At 57.9% G+C, this 14327-nt stretch overlaps 1 protein-coding gene across 2 annotated transcripts; it reads right to left on the minus strand.

Moving 5' to 3' along the window:
• Positions 1-1012: 1012 nt before the first annotated feature.
• SPON2 (spondin 2) lies at positions 1013-4677 on the minus strand. 2 transcript variants are annotated; one of them, XM_006067385.4, is made up of 6 exons: positions 4413-4677; positions 3812-4037; positions 2949-3172; positions 2668-2682; positions 2376-2550; positions 1013-1328 (listed from the first exon to the last, which is right to left on the minus strand). In XM_006067385.4, exons 2-6 carry the CDS (start codon positions 4032-4034, stop codon positions 1144-1146), a joined length of 822 nt encoding a protein of 273 aa, XP_006067447.3. In that variant the 5' UTR covers positions 4035-4037; positions 4413-4677; the 3' UTR covers positions 1013-1143. The 2 variants fall into 2 exon arrangements, with proteins under 2 accessions (XP_006067447.3, XP_006067446.3); XM_006067384.4 differs by having other exon boundaries at positions 2668-2859; positions 4413-4663.
• Positions 4678-14327: the final 9650 nt, after the last annotated feature.

The raw sequence follows: 14327 nt of genomic DNA on the forward strand, positions 1-14327 counted from the left end.
GAGGAACGTCTGTGCTCCTGCCTCCCGAGGAGCCTGGCCCGGCGGGCACGGTGCAGTGTGCAGGGAGGCAGGCCCGTGGGGCGGCCGGCGCCTGGCGGGGTTCTTCCTGAGCCCCTGGGGGTGTGGGCGCACCCCCTCCAGGGAGCACCTCTGCCCTGGGCGCGCGAGTCTCCTCCTGGAACCCGCGGCCTGTCGGCAGGCCGTCCAGGCGCTAGCTCGCAAGGGCTTCTGTCCCCAACCGGGGTGGGCCGGGAGGAACGGGTCACAGACGGCTGCTTTAACTCCGTCCCTGAGATCAGGGGTGACTGTTGGGGACAGAAATCTGTTGCAGAGAGGATGGCGAGGGGGCCCGAGGTCAAGCTCATGGGAAGAGGTGTCGGAGAGGAGAGGCGCTGCCACCAGAGGAGACGGGTCAGAGGGTGTGAGGGCGGGGCCTGGGGGTCACAGGTCAGAGGGTGTGAGGGTGGGGCCTGGGGTCACAGGTCAGAGGGTGTCAGGGCGGGCCCTGACCTCAGACAAGAGCTGGGAAAGGTCAATGGTAAGGCCTCAGGGCCACAGCCCACGCCGCCCCCACTGCGAATTCAGGGGCCTCAGTGGTTGGAGGGCTGGGGGTGCAGCAGGTCTCATGCTGCTGGTCCTTCAAGTGTCCTGTGTGTGTCGTCTGTGTGTGTGCCATGTGTTGCGTGTATGTGTATGTAACCTGTATGTGCCGTGTGTGTCCTATATGTGTGTGCCGTATTTGTGCTGTGTGTGTGCCCTGTGTGTGGTGTGTGTGCAGCGTGTGTCCTGTGTGCATGTCATGTGTGCCATGTATGTGTGTGTACCCTGCGTGTATGTGCGATGTGTGTGCCCTGTGTGTGGTGTGTGTGCAGCGTGTGTGCTGTGTGTGTGCGCCTGTGCACGGTGGTCCCCGGCTCATCCCTGCAGTGTGACTCCTGCTCCTGGGGAAAGTCCATGCGCCCTGCCCGCCCGCCCCGCTCTGCCGGGGACACACGAGAGCACGACTGTGACGTGGGAGACACTGGTCTTTATTCTGCAGCTGGGACGGGACCCTGACGAGGCCGGTGGCCCGGGTCCCCGGGTCTGAGGTATTTCGCAGCCGGGCCGGGGGCCAGTCCCTGCGCGGTGGCGCGGGCGCCGGTGTCAGACGCAGTTGTCGGGCTCGCACGGGGCCTCCTCCTCGAGGGGCGGGCAGGGCGCCCCGTGGTTGGCCGGCCGCACGCGGACGTAGCGCGTCCTGCTCTTTGCCCCCGGCCGCCCGCAGGGGCCTGCGCACAGCCCCCAGGACGACCACAGCGAGACCTCGCAGTCCAGCGGCGTCTCTGGGTCTGGGGGGACAGGGGGGCGGTGAGCGGGGTGGGGCCGCCAGCGGGAGGGGTCCCCACCCCAGACCCGCCTCCAGACGGGCTGAGGACACAGGTGCTTTCCTCAGCGCACTGGGAAGCGAGCCCCAGGGCGCTGCCTGCATGCGGCCCCGGGGGTTTCTGTCCTGAGACCCCCCATCCGCGCTGGGGGCAGGAAGAGGGGCGGGGAGCCGCGCGCTGACGATCACAGACCCGCGGGCTCTCCACCGCCGGCTCTGCTGTTCCGGCGCCCACCCTTGGGGAAGCTGACCCGCCGGGTGCGTGGCGGCCCCACAGTCGCCCCTTCTCCGCGGGCGGTGCCGCCCCCAGCATCCGGCCCAGAAGACCTAGAAGGGCCTCCTGGGCGCGTCCTCCCGGTCAGCAGGGTCACAGGGCGGGCACTGCGACCTCTCACCACTCACTTCTGGGCAGTGGAAGCCTGAAGGGCTTTCCGCAGGAAACGTTGCGCAGGTCTGCTCCCCAGCTTGGAGCTGAGGGCACCAGCTCCCAAACCTTTCAGAACCCTGTCCCGCTCCTAGCGCTCCCCTCCAAACCCCCTCTGAAGTCAGGTACCCCTAGGCCCTGGGCATCTGAGCGTCGAGCAACCTCTCCTGGTGTGACCTGTCCTCCCGCCCCACGTGGCCCCCAAGGAGCCTGACTCAGAATGGACGGATCGCCTCTCCAGGCTTGTGGCCTGGTGATCGGTACTCAAGTCTGGCAGTGGGGCTGAGCCAGGCGGGCCCTGGGGAGGGGGGGGTGCCCCTGGGGTGCCCACGTGCAGGCCGGGGCACCTCGGTGACCGTGGCAGCTGTCACGTCACAGGCATTCCCCCTGGGGTCAGTCTGCGGGGCAGACTCTTACTTTCAAGGGTCTCTAAGGGTGAGAGGTGAGAGTTGGAGGCCCAGGACCAGGTGGTGTCCCAGCATCCGCTCGAATGATGCCCACACCCGAGAGCTGCTCCTGTCTGCTCGGAGCGCCAGTGCCTGGCAGCGGGATCACGCGTGTGAAGGGTGGGGTGGGAACCACACTCACCTGGAAGGCTGTCCACGATCTCGTTGCCCCCCACCCCCAGGCCCAGGGCTGGTGGGACGAAGGCCCTGGAGCTCTGCCGGAGCCGCACCAGAGTCACTTTGGCGATGGGGGGCAGGGCCTTCAGCCTCGGGTAGTAGAAAGAGTTGGCAGGGTGGCTGGGAGAGGAGGCCGTGATCTGCAGGGGAGGGGGCGAGTCGGAACCTGGGGCATGCCGAGGGGCCGGCCCCCCGCTGCGGGCTTCCGCAGGCCTCTCGGGGAGCCTCCTCGGTCCCAGAGAGCTGCCGGCCCTCACCTCTGTCACCGTGTCCTGCGGGACGGTGGCGAAATTGGGGGATGAGAAAGTGAAGCCACTATCGGTCCCGGCATCGTAGGGGTACAGGTCCACGGCCACCTGCTCCCGCCACCTGCCGCTGTCACACAGGTCCAGGCTGTCGACGCCCACGAACCAGTCGGGGCTGGGCACGATGCGGACCACGAAGGACACCTGGGGGCCGAGCGCTCAGCAGGGGCCCCTCACCAGCAAGTGCTCAGCAGGGGTCCCCAAGGCCCCCGCCCGCCACACCGCCCCCTCACCAGCGAGTGCCTGGAGTGGGCCTCGAGCTCCGAGGACGTCTGCCCGGTGCCGCTGGGCACAGCCGGGGCGGAGAACACGCCGTGCACACTCTGCAGCCGCTCCCCCGCTGCCTCCATCTCCCGCATCAGCGCCCAGGCCTCACCCCTCTCCGCAAACTCCCGCAGCCCGTTGCTCACGTACTGGTCCTTCCGCCACAGGCTGTAGTCCGAGCTGTGCGCGGCCCCTGGGGGGGTTACCGCCAGCCTGGGTGAGCGCCACGCCGGGGACGCTGCCTGGACCCTCAACCCTGCACCCCGGGGGGCACCACCTGCCCAAGTGAGTGAGCACCACCCCAGGGGCGCCGTCCAGCCCCTCACCCCAGCATCCCGGGGGGTGCCACCCGCCAGCCTAAGTGAGCGCCACCCCAGGGATGCCTCCTGGACCCTCAACCCAGCACCCGGGCGGGTGTGGGAGGTTGGGGGGAGCACCACCTGCCCGAGTGAGGAGCATCTCATGGACACCGTCTCCCCCCACCCTGGCTCCTGGGGGCGCCTCTCGCCCACACCAGTGAGCAGCACCCCAGGGACGCTATCTGGACCCTAAACCCTGCACCCCGGGGGGCACCACCTGCCCGAGTGAGTGAGCACCAGCCCAGGGACGCCATCCAGCCCTCCACCCTGGCGCCTTGCTATGTGATCCTGCCCCCCCACGTCCCTGAAGGCTGGGCGCAGCTGCTGGCGCATGGAAGACCTTAGCAAACGTCTCTTGCACTGAAGTGAGCGGTGAGGGTGCCGCCCAAACTGTGCAGTGTGGACCTCTGCTGAGCACCCAGCCCTTCGGTCCCCACGGGGCGCCCCGGACACAGGGCCGGGGCTGCACTCACCCAGCAGGGACGACCACTGTGCGGGCGGGCGGAACAGCGGGTACTGCTTGGGGAAGGACGCCTGGCTCCACTTGCCCGTGAAGGTGATGCTGTACCTGGCCAGGGGCTGGGCCGTGCACATGGGCTCTGCCCCCAGCGGCTGGCCGGCCACGCTGCCCAGCGAGGCCAGGAGGAAGGCCCAGAGGGCAGCCCCCCGGGGGAACACCGGACGTGGGGCTCCCATCACCTACGAGAAGGGGGCACATGCTCACCTCCAGCCCCCAGCGTGGGGCCCCCAGGACGCCAGGCACCTCCCTCCAAGTTTCCTCTCTGCCTTGGGCCGGGCCAGACCCCACGGCTGGAGTCCCAGGCCGTGTCAGGTTACAGGAGCCCAGGCTGCTGGCAGGTCACGCCTGGCACGGGGCTCGCAGCCGGCTCAGTGCCCTTGGGCTTTCCCCAGCGCCGCGCCTCTGGCTCTGCCGTCCCAGGGAACCCCGGGAACGGGAGGGTCGCTGGCCCAGCCTCGATGGAGGGGCCTCCCTGGGGGCGGGTACTGCCGGTTTCTGGGGGGCAGCGCCAGGCGGCCCTGGGGGCCGGGGGCCAGGAGGGCATGCATACTCACCCAGCAGGAGGCAGAAGGGCTGGTGCTGGGCTGTGGGCAGCTGAAGTCCCAGCAAGAGCCCAGGGCTCCAATTTATGCCACAGACGGCCCCCGGCCGGCCAATGAGGCCCCAGGCCCTGCACCGCGGCAGACGGGACGCGGGGAGAGAGCTGGACCTCCGTGCTGGCCTGGCTGCCCGCCGGCTCTGACGCGGAGCAGATGCTGCTCCAGCGCTGAACTCACTCCTCCCCTGGCGCCTGCCCGTGCCGCACCCCTTCCTTTGTCTTCCTGCCCCCCCGCCCCCCCACCCCGTTCCCATCAGGCCTTCCCTGGTGTGTCCCCGCGGGGGGGTGGGGGCAGCCTGCCAAAGCCAGCGCTGGAGGAGGGCTGGGCCAGGGCCACTGGCGTGTGCTGCCCTCGGGACAGGGTGGGACGTGGGGGCCGGGGTCAGGCCTGACGTCAGGCCCAGCGCTGGGGACACTCTTGGGGCCGGGGTGGGGGGGCTCTGGGCTCAGTGGACACAGCTCCTTCCTGTGCACGGAGTGGCCAGGCCTCTGGACGCCATCCCTCTGGAGGCAGTGCGAGCCACGCGGCTGCCCTTCCCTAGGGGCTGGGAGGTGACCCCAGGGGCCCCCACTTTCCCCCAGGGGCTAAGACTCCCGGCAGAGGGAACCGCCAGCGGGTCCTGGAGTTTGTCTCTGCTCAGCGTCAGGAAGACATTTCCAGAGCCCTCATCACGGGGCCGAACCGGAGGGCAGTGGGGGGGTATTGCTCTTAGGAACCGCCCAGCAAGCTCCGAAGCTCAAAAGAAAACATTCTGATTTTTGAAACCATGTTAATGTTTTACATATTCCAAAAAAAGAGAGAGAGAAATAAACAGAATCAACAAGGATAGAACGCAAACAAAAACAGATAATCTAACCTGTATTTCAAGTAAACGATCCCACCATGGGAGCGGCTGTGAACCCGACCTTCAGACCACGTGTCCTCAGGCCTCGACAGCACCCAGGGCGGTGGCCTGCCACCCCCTGGGCCTGGGGACCCCTTACACTCTGAAAAGTCACCGAGACCCCCCCACAGTGACATCCATTGAGCTCACCGTGTTTGAGATGCTCGAAGTGTTTGAGTGGAAAAGCTCAAAAGACTACTGACTGACTGAAAAACAAACCTATTTCACGTTAACAGAGCAGAGCTTTATGAAAACAACTCTTTCAAAAAGAAAACCGCTGGATGTATGGATGTTTTTCTGCTGGGCTTCCTGGGAGACTGAGCCCATCCGTGGGGCGTGTCATGGTTGATGTCCTCACAGAAAGACCGGCTGTGCGTGGACTCAGCTCGTCCTGCGGAGGGGACATCCCCACACTCTTCCAAACTCCCACGGAACAGCAGAGGTGTCTCTGCTCACACCCTGCCTTCGGGGAGGTGGTGGCTCAGGTTTGAGGAGGGAGGCGGCCGGGGCGCCAGGCTGTCTCGTGGAGGGAGCGAGGACGCACTCAGGCAGCCCCGGCCTGCTGCCGCCCGGGGCTTCCCCCCTTTGCAGGAGGCACCTCTCCCAGCCCATCCACGGGGGCGGCCTCTGACTTACAGCAGTGGACCCTGATCTCAGTGTCTGCCAAAGAACCAAGCAGTCACGGGACAAGGGAGTGTTCCCAGCTGCCAAGTGCCCCAGGCCCCCCGCCCCCCGCCTCGATGGGCAGCCTGTGGGGGACTGAAGTCTGGAGCCTGTTTTCTCAGGGCTCCCCCAGGGAGGGCGAGCAGGGAGCTCCTTCCTTCGGTGGTGGACAGAACCCGAGAGCACCTGGGGTCCTGGGACACAGCAGGGCAGGGGAGGGCCAGTCCTCGGCCCTGTTCTGAGGGGCCCAGCTTACCTGTGGGTCCCGGGTGTATGGCAGACACTCTGACCCTCAGGCTCCTCCTCTGACCTCCCCTGGAGCCAGGCCTGGGAAGCACTTGGCAGCCCCACAGACACAGGTTCCTCTGCACACAGCTCCGCCCGCCCCGGTACAGTCATCTGTCCATCAGCATGTGTCCAGTCCCCCCTGAGTCTCGGTATCCCCCCCACCAGCCTCCCCTCCCCACGGGTCTCAGCATCAGGATCACAGGAGTGACCGCAGCCATTGGACAGGGGCGGGGGGCCTGGAGCACTTGGCAGCTGGGAGCACTCCGGAGCCCTCCGTTGTCCCGTGACTGCTCGGTTCTTGGTGGACACTGAGACCAGGGTCCACTCCTATAAGTCAGCCCATGTCGTCAGTCACTCCTGAGGTGGCTTCGGGGGCCGAAGCTCGGGGCTGTGCTGAGGCCAGGCCTCTGCAGACCCCAGGCTCCCTGACCGCCCCAGCCCCGCCCTAGCAGCAGAGCATTGCCTGCGCCCCCTTCCCACAGCGGGCGCCCGACCCCAGACCCCAGCCCAGCAGCACTGTAGCTCACAAGGTGCTCAGCACAGGATGAGCCGTCGACGGCCCGTCCTCCCAGGCGCTCCCGTTTCAGGTGTCCTCCCAGCCAAGTGCTGCTCATGGTGGACTTGGGGCCGAGTCTGTGCCCGGGACACAGGGACACTACAGCCATGTCTGTGCCCAGGCTGGGCCCTGCCACGGCCCAGAACCCAGGGGGCCTGAGGGGCCAGGGTAACAAGGGCTCCTTCAGGCAGGGCCCCGGGGATGGACAGGCCACCAGGCTGGCTCGGCTGGGTGTCCGTGGGGCCGCCTGTCTCCTTGGGAGCGCACAGGCGCAGCGTGGAGTCTGACTCCCAGGGCCTGGCCGGCTGACAGGGGCACGTTTGTTTGCTGAGTGGCCAACTCACCAGACGTTGACCAAGGGCTGCGTTTCTGCCAGAGGCCACAGCCAGATGCCACACGGGCTTTGAGCCCCTGAGGCTGAGCGCTCCCAGGGGCCCCTCGACGCCCACCTGTCCCAGCAACCCCCCCGCCCTGGGCACCCTAGGGCCTTTGCTCTGCGGCTCCCTCTGCCTGGGCAGCTCGTCCCCTCCTGACAGGGCCCCTGCCTGAATTATAGCCAGGGCTCCTGCACAGAGGTCAGTCTGCCCAACATGCAGGGATTTGTCATGAGAGTCCTACAGCTCGCCACTGCCTTCCCCCGGGACCACCCCCGTCTATTCCATCCTGGGTGCAGACTTCTCAGCACTTCTGGCTGGTGGGCCTGTGCTAGGTCAGAATGCTGGGTCCAGGGTATAACTTCAGGGCCTCTGTGGACCCAGGGGGGCACTGGAACGGGTGCTGGGTGAGCTGAGCCCCTGAGAGCAGCCGGCTCCCCTCGCTCCTGCAGGGAGGCCCTGGGGGGCCTTGCCGCTGCTCAGCCTCTGGGGGTGTCACCCCTGTGAGCGAGCATGCCTTGCAGGAGGCTTCACCTTCCTGGGGGAGGCCCCGCGGCCGCCCGCAGGCCTCAAGAGACCTCCACCTCCGTCTGGTTGGAAAGTGGACTTTCTCTCCTTGTGCAGCAGCCCAGCCCCTGAACACAGGCCTGTCTGTGCAGCGGAATTTGCCATGTGTCTTCACCCTGGTTCGGATGCCAGGACCGCGGCAAGAGCGAGGGCCTCAGAAAATGCTCCCCGTCGTGGGAGCAACGACAAAACGAGCCAAATGGTCCAAACTGACCTCCTCAGACCCTGGAAATCAACCAAAGGCTTGCAGCAGTCTTGGGAGAGTTGGTTTTTGTTTTTCAATCAAGAAAATTAACTGAATCTTGGTGAGAACAGCTGTGAGATTTTGTTATTTGCCGTCTTAGCCAGTTCTCGGTGACAGCCCCGGCTGGCAGTACATTCACGTGGCCGAGCAACCGCCAAGCACTCCAGAACCTGTGCGTCTCCAATCTGAAACTCAGCCTTTCCGGCAATAGCTCCCCATCCCCTCCCTCAGCCCCGTCTGTCGTCCTGACGACTCCTGGAATGTGATCTGTGTGCAATCGTGCAGGGCTTGCCGTTTGGACTCCAGCTTATTTACTGAGCATAACGTTTGCGGGTTCATCCACCTTGTAGCAGGTGTCAGAATCTCCTTCCCTTTTTCTTTTTTTTAATGTCCCTATAATGTATGTTTTTCTTTGTAAGTCAATGTTTGCAATGTGTAATGTACATAAAGAAAATCACATTTTCCTTTGCATCTGGCTCAGTGGATTTTCAGAAATGGAAGGCATTCGTGTTGTCAGTAATTGGACCAAGGAATAGAAATTTAAGAACATATAAGAATTTCCAGCCACTACCATCCCCAAAGTGAACACCAGCCAATTCCCAAATTTATCCATTATTTTTGCCTCTTTTTATACTTGATACAACTAGTCACATAATGTAGTGTCGGTGTTTGGCTTCCTTCACAGCATTTCCTTCCTTTTTGTGGCTGAATAACATAGGCCACTGTATGGAGACCACGTTTCCTTATTCATCCATCTGACAATGGACACAGGTTTGCTTCTATGGTGGGCTGTTGGCATCGTCAATTCAATGGGCGTGAGTTTGGGCAAACTCCAGGAGGCCACCCACGGGGTCACAGAGGGTCTCACACAACGTAGTGGCTGAGCGGCAGCGTTGTGAACCACGGCTCCTGCGAGCGTGGGTTAGGGATACCTCTTCAGGACCTGCCTTCGGTTCTCATGGGCGCCACTGGAACTGCTGAATCACATGAAGGTTCTTTTTTCCGTTTCTCTGTGGAAGTATAGTTGGTAGTTCTATTTTTAATATCTGGGGGAGCTGCCACAGCGCTTTCCACAGCGGCTGCACCGAGTCACAGTCCTGCTAACGGCGCAGTTTCTCCACATCCTCGCCAAGCCGTGAGGGGCGTAAGCTGCCCGGACCCACCCCCACCCGCCAGCTCTGTAGCCTTGAAAGCCCACACCCCGGATTCATGGTGCAAACCAATCGCCTGTCCTCCCCACTGGAGAGAAGAGTGGGGCCAGCGGCCTCAGACGACATCCCCTGAAACGACAGCACCCAACCATCTCGCCCTCTGTCGTCTCCTTCTCCTCCCACCTTCAACCTTTCCCAGCATCAGGGTCTTCTCCAGTGAGTCAGCTGTTCACATCAGGTGGCCAAAGTATTGGAGCTTCAGCTTCAGCCTCAGTCCTTCCGATGAGCATTCAGGGCTGACTTCCTTTAGGATGGGCTAGTTTGTTTGACCAGCTGGTGGTCTCCTGGAAGACCCCACTTGCAAGGCTGTCTGCAATGGACTCTATCCAGAGCCCACCCAGGAATGAAAAGCCCTTTCCCAGCTGATTGTTGAAAATGTTTCCAGGCCATTAATGAGCTGTGAAGTAGCCTGAGGTGATGGAGAACGTGGGGATGAACAAGAGACGAGCCGGGAGCTGAGAGGGAAAGCCTGAGGGGCGCCGACTGCCTGGCCGAGGGGTGACAGCCTGGCCCGAGACCCGCGGAGTCCCACACCACACCCCGGGAGGCTCGCCAGCTCCAGGCATTTAGGGAACTCTCTGTTCAGTCATGAGCTGACCATTAAGCCGATGAAGCAAGACTTAGTGACCACATGGCAAAGAATACCAATTTTACAGAATTAATTCAGAAATACCACTAAACAAACTACAGCAGGCAGCAGCAGCAACAAACCCCGGGAAACCACTAAGAAAATAACTTAAAAAGCATACTGGGTTGGCCAAAAACTTCCTTCAGTTTTAAGTAAAAATAAAAGACACATTTTTCATTTTCTCTTTTTTCAGTTTATTTTTATTTATTTATTTGGCTGCACCTGGTCTTACCTGTGGCACGCAGGATCTTTAGTTGAGGCGTGTGGGATCTAGTTCCCCGACCAGGGATCAAGCCCAGCCCCCTGCACTGAGCGTGCAGGCCGCCAAGGACGTCCCCGTTTTTTCGTTTTCACCAAGGACTTCACTGAACAACGTGTTCGCCGTTTTGCCCCACTACTTTCTGCCATTTTTCGGGCTACTTCATAATTCCATCTTTCCAGACATTTTTATCAGTTTAAGCAAAGAACTATTCCAGGTGCCTTCTACAGTCTTCCAGGGAATGGAAAATTTTTCCATTAAGAGAATTTTGTAAAGACCAAAACAAATGGACATCCCAAGGTGCAACGTCTGGTGAATACAGTGGATGAATCAGAACTTCCCAGGCCAGCTGTAACAGTTTTTGCCTGGTCATCAAAGAAACGCACCGTCTTGCATTATCCTAGTGAAAGGTTATGCGTTCTCTGTTGATTGATTCCAGACGCTTCTCGTTGAGTGCTTTCAGTCGATCTAATTGGGAGCAGTACTTGTTGGAATCATTTGGTTTTCCAGAAAAGCTCATAATATAGGGTTCCCTTACAATCCTATCATATACACAACACCACTTTCTTTAGATGAAGACTGGCCGTTGGTAAGGTTGGTTGTCATTCATTTCACTTGCCCCACGATCTCTTCCATAACCCAGACAGTGTATTAAAAACCAGAGACGGCATTTTGCTGACAAACGTCCGTATAGTTAAAGCTATGATTTTTCCAGTAGTCATGTACGGATGTGAGAGTTGGACCATAGACAAGGCTGAGCTCTGAAAAATTGATGCTTTCAAATTCTGGTGCTGGTGAAGACTCTTGAGAGTCCCTTGGACAGCAAGGAGATCAAACCAGTTAATCCTAAAGGAAATCAACGCTGAATATTCATTGGAAGGACTGATGCTGAAGCTGAAACTCCAATACTTTGGCCACCTGATGCAAAGAACGGACTCATTGGAAAAGACCCTGATGTTGGGAAAGATTGAAGGCGGGAGGAGAAGGGGACGACAGAGGATGAGATGGTTGGATGGCATCACCGACTCAGTGGAAGTGAGTTTGAGCAAGCTCCGGGAGATGGTGAGGGACAGGGAGGCCAGGTATGCTATAGTGCATGGGGTCGCAAAGAGTCAGGCATGACCGAGCGACTGAACAACGCAAAGGGAGGCAGCATAGAGGAACAGAAGAACAAAAAAGATACAATCCATGTGGACATCAAACAGCAAATGGCAAATCTAAATCCTACCTTACACTTAAAGATTCAATAGGAATTAAATATCAGTTAATTGACACCAAATGGCAGAGTAGACAAAAATAAAACCTGATCTTATCACATGCTGCCTGCAAAAGATCGATATCAGAGACCCAAATCAGCTCAGTTCAGTTCAGTCGCTCAGTCGTGTTCGATTCTTTGTGACCCCATGAATCGCAGCACGCCAGGCCTCCCTGCCCATCTCCAACTCCTGGAGTTCACCCAAACTCACGTCCATCCAGTCAGTGATGCCATCCAGCCATCTCATCCTCTGTCGTCCCCTTCTCCTCCTGCCCCCAATCCCTCCCAGCATCAGAGTCTTTTCCAATGAGTCAGCTCTTCACATTCAGCATCAGTCCTTCCAAAGAACACCCAGGACTGATCTCCTTTAGAATGGACTGGTTGGATCTCCTTGCAGTCCAAGGGACTCTCAAGAGTCTTCTCCAACACCACAGTTCAAAAGCATCAATTCTTCGGCACTCAGCTTTCTTCACAGTCCAACTCTCACATCCCTACATGACCACTGGAAAAACCATAGCCTTGACTAGACGGACCTTTGTTGGCAAAGTAATGCCTCTGCTTTTGAATATGCTGTCTAGGTTGGTCATAACTTTCCTTCCAAGGAGTAAGCGTCTTTTAATTTCATGGCTGCAGTCACCATCTGCAGTGATTTTGGAGCCCCCCAAAATAAAGTCTGACACTGTTTCCACTGTTTCCCCATCTATTTCCCATGAAGTGATGGGACCAGATGCCATGATCTTCGTTTTCTGAATGTTGAGCTTTAAGCCAACTTTTTCACTCTCCACTTTCACTTTCATCAAGAGGCTTTTTAGTTCCTCTTCACTTTCTGCATAAGGGTGGTGTCATCTGCATATCTGAGGTTATTGATATTTCTCCCAGCAATCTTGATTCCAGCTTGTGCTTCATCCAGCCCAGCGTTTCTCATGATGTACTCTGCATAGAAGTTAAATAAGCAGGGTGACAAGATATAGCCTTGACGTACTCCTTTTCTATTTGGAACCAGTCTGTTGTTCTATGTCCAGTTCTAACTGTTGCTTCCTGACCTGCATACAGGTTTCTCAAGAGGCAGATCAGGTGGTCTGGTATTCCCATTTCTTTCAGAATTTTCCACAGTTTATTGTGATCCACACAGTCAAAGGCTTTGGCACAGTCAATAAAGCAGAAATAGATGTTTTTCTGGAACTCTCTTGCTTTTTCCATGATCCAGCGGATGTTGGCAATTTGATCTCTGGTTCCTCTGCCTTTTCTAAAACCAGCTTGAACATCTGGAAGTTCAAGGTTCACGTATTGCTGAAGCCTGGCTTGGAGAATTTTGAGCATTACTTTACTAGCGTGTGAGATGAGTGCAATTGTGCAGTAGGTAGTTTGAGCATTCTCTGGCATTGCCTTTCTTTGGGATTGGAATGAAAACTGACCTTTTCCAGTCCTGTGGCCACTGCTGAGTTTTCCAAATTTGCTGGCATATTGAGTGCAGCACTTTCACAGCATCATCTTCCAGGATTTGAAATAGCTCAACTGGAATTCCATCACCTCCACCAGCTTTGTTCGTAGTGATGCTTCCTAAGACCCACTTGACTTCACATTCCAGGATGTCTGGCTCTAGGTCAGTGATCACACCATCATGATTATCTGGGTCGTGAAGATCTTTTTTGTACAGTTCTTCTGTGTATTCTTGGGAAGACTCAAACTGCCAATACTGACTCAAGAGAAATAGAAAATCTGAATAGAATTATAGTAAAGAGATTTAATTAATAATTTAAACCTTACCATAAAGAAAAGCCCAGGATCACAGACCTTCATCAGTGAAAACTGCTCCTGTTACTTCTATTCAGTGTTGGAGGTTCTAGCCAGGAAAACTCTGCAAGAAAATGACACAAAAGTTGACAAAGATGAAGTAAAATTATCTCTGTTTGCAGATGACATGACCTTGTATACAAAATCCTAAGAAATCTATACAAAAATATTGGAACTACTAAATGAGCTTAGCAAGGTTGCAGATAGGTCAGTACACAAAAATTAGCTGTGTTTCTATACACTGTGTGCTAATTGCTCAGCCATGTCCAACTCCTTGCAATCCCAGGGGCTGTATCGTGCCAGGCTCCTCTGGCAAGAATACTGGAGTGGGCTGCCATTCCCTTCTCCAGGGGATCTTCCCGACCCAGGGATCAAACCTGGGTCTCCTTCATTGCAGGCACATTCTTCACCGTCTGAGCCACCAGGGAAGCCCTTCTGTACACTAGCAATGAATAGTCTGAGTAAAATTAAGAAAACAGTTCCATTCACAACAGCATCGAAAAGGATAAAGTACTTAGGAATCAGTTTAAACAAAGAAGTGGGAAATGCATACACTGAAAACCACGGAACATGGTTGGGAATTAAAGAAGATGTAAACAAGTGGAAGGACGCGTTCACTGATTGGGAGAGCTGGTGTTGAGGTGCAGACCCTCCCCAAACTGACCTCCAGATGGTTCCGTGCGGGCACGCTCAGTGGCTCCAGTAGTGGGCACGCTCTGCGACCCCAGGACGGCAGCCGCCAGGCTCCTCTGTCCTTGGGATTCTCCAGGCAAGAACACTGGAGTGGGTTGCCATACCCTCCTCCAGGGGATCTTCCTGACCCAGGGGATTGAACCCACATCTCTTGAGTCTCCTGCATTGGCAGGTGGGTTCTTTACTACTAATGCCACCTGGGAAGCCCACAGATTCATTACAACCCCTATCAAAATTCCAACTGCTATTTTTTTTCCCTCCAGAAATGGAAAGGCTGATCCTGAAATTCATATGGAATTGCAAGGGCCACAGATAACCAAAAGAAGCTTATAAAAGAAGCACTAAGTGGGAGAACTCCCATGTCTCCATTTCAAAAAATATTACAAAGCTACAGGAATCAAGACAGTGCGGCAGTGTCGTGAGATGAGACCAGTGCAGCATGATTGACGGCTCAG

This window comes from Bubalus bubalis, chromosome 7, assembly GCF_019923935.1.
Source record: "Bubalus bubalis isolate 160015118507 breed Murrah chromosome 7, NDDB_SH_1, whole genome shotgun sequence".
Lineage (NCBI taxonomy): Eukaryota > Metazoa > Chordata > Mammalia > Artiodactyla > Bovidae > Bubalus > Bubalus bubalis.

Excerpts from the sequence above, each read along its gene's own strand:
- SPON2 (XM_006067384.4), bottom strand. The coding sequence starts at position 4,034 with ATGGGAGCCCCACGTCCGGTGTTCCCCCGGGGGGCTGCCCTCTGGGCC. Across the intron at positions 2,860-2,948 it reads CCCACTCCAGGCACTCGCTG|GTGTCCTTCGTGGTCCGCAT; the intron begins GTGAGGGGGCGG and ends CTCGGCCCCCAG. Across the intron at positions 2,551-2,667 it reads CGCAGGACACGGTGACAGAG|ATCACGGCCTCCTCTCCCAG; the intron begins GTGAGGGCCGGC and ends CCTCCCCTGCAG.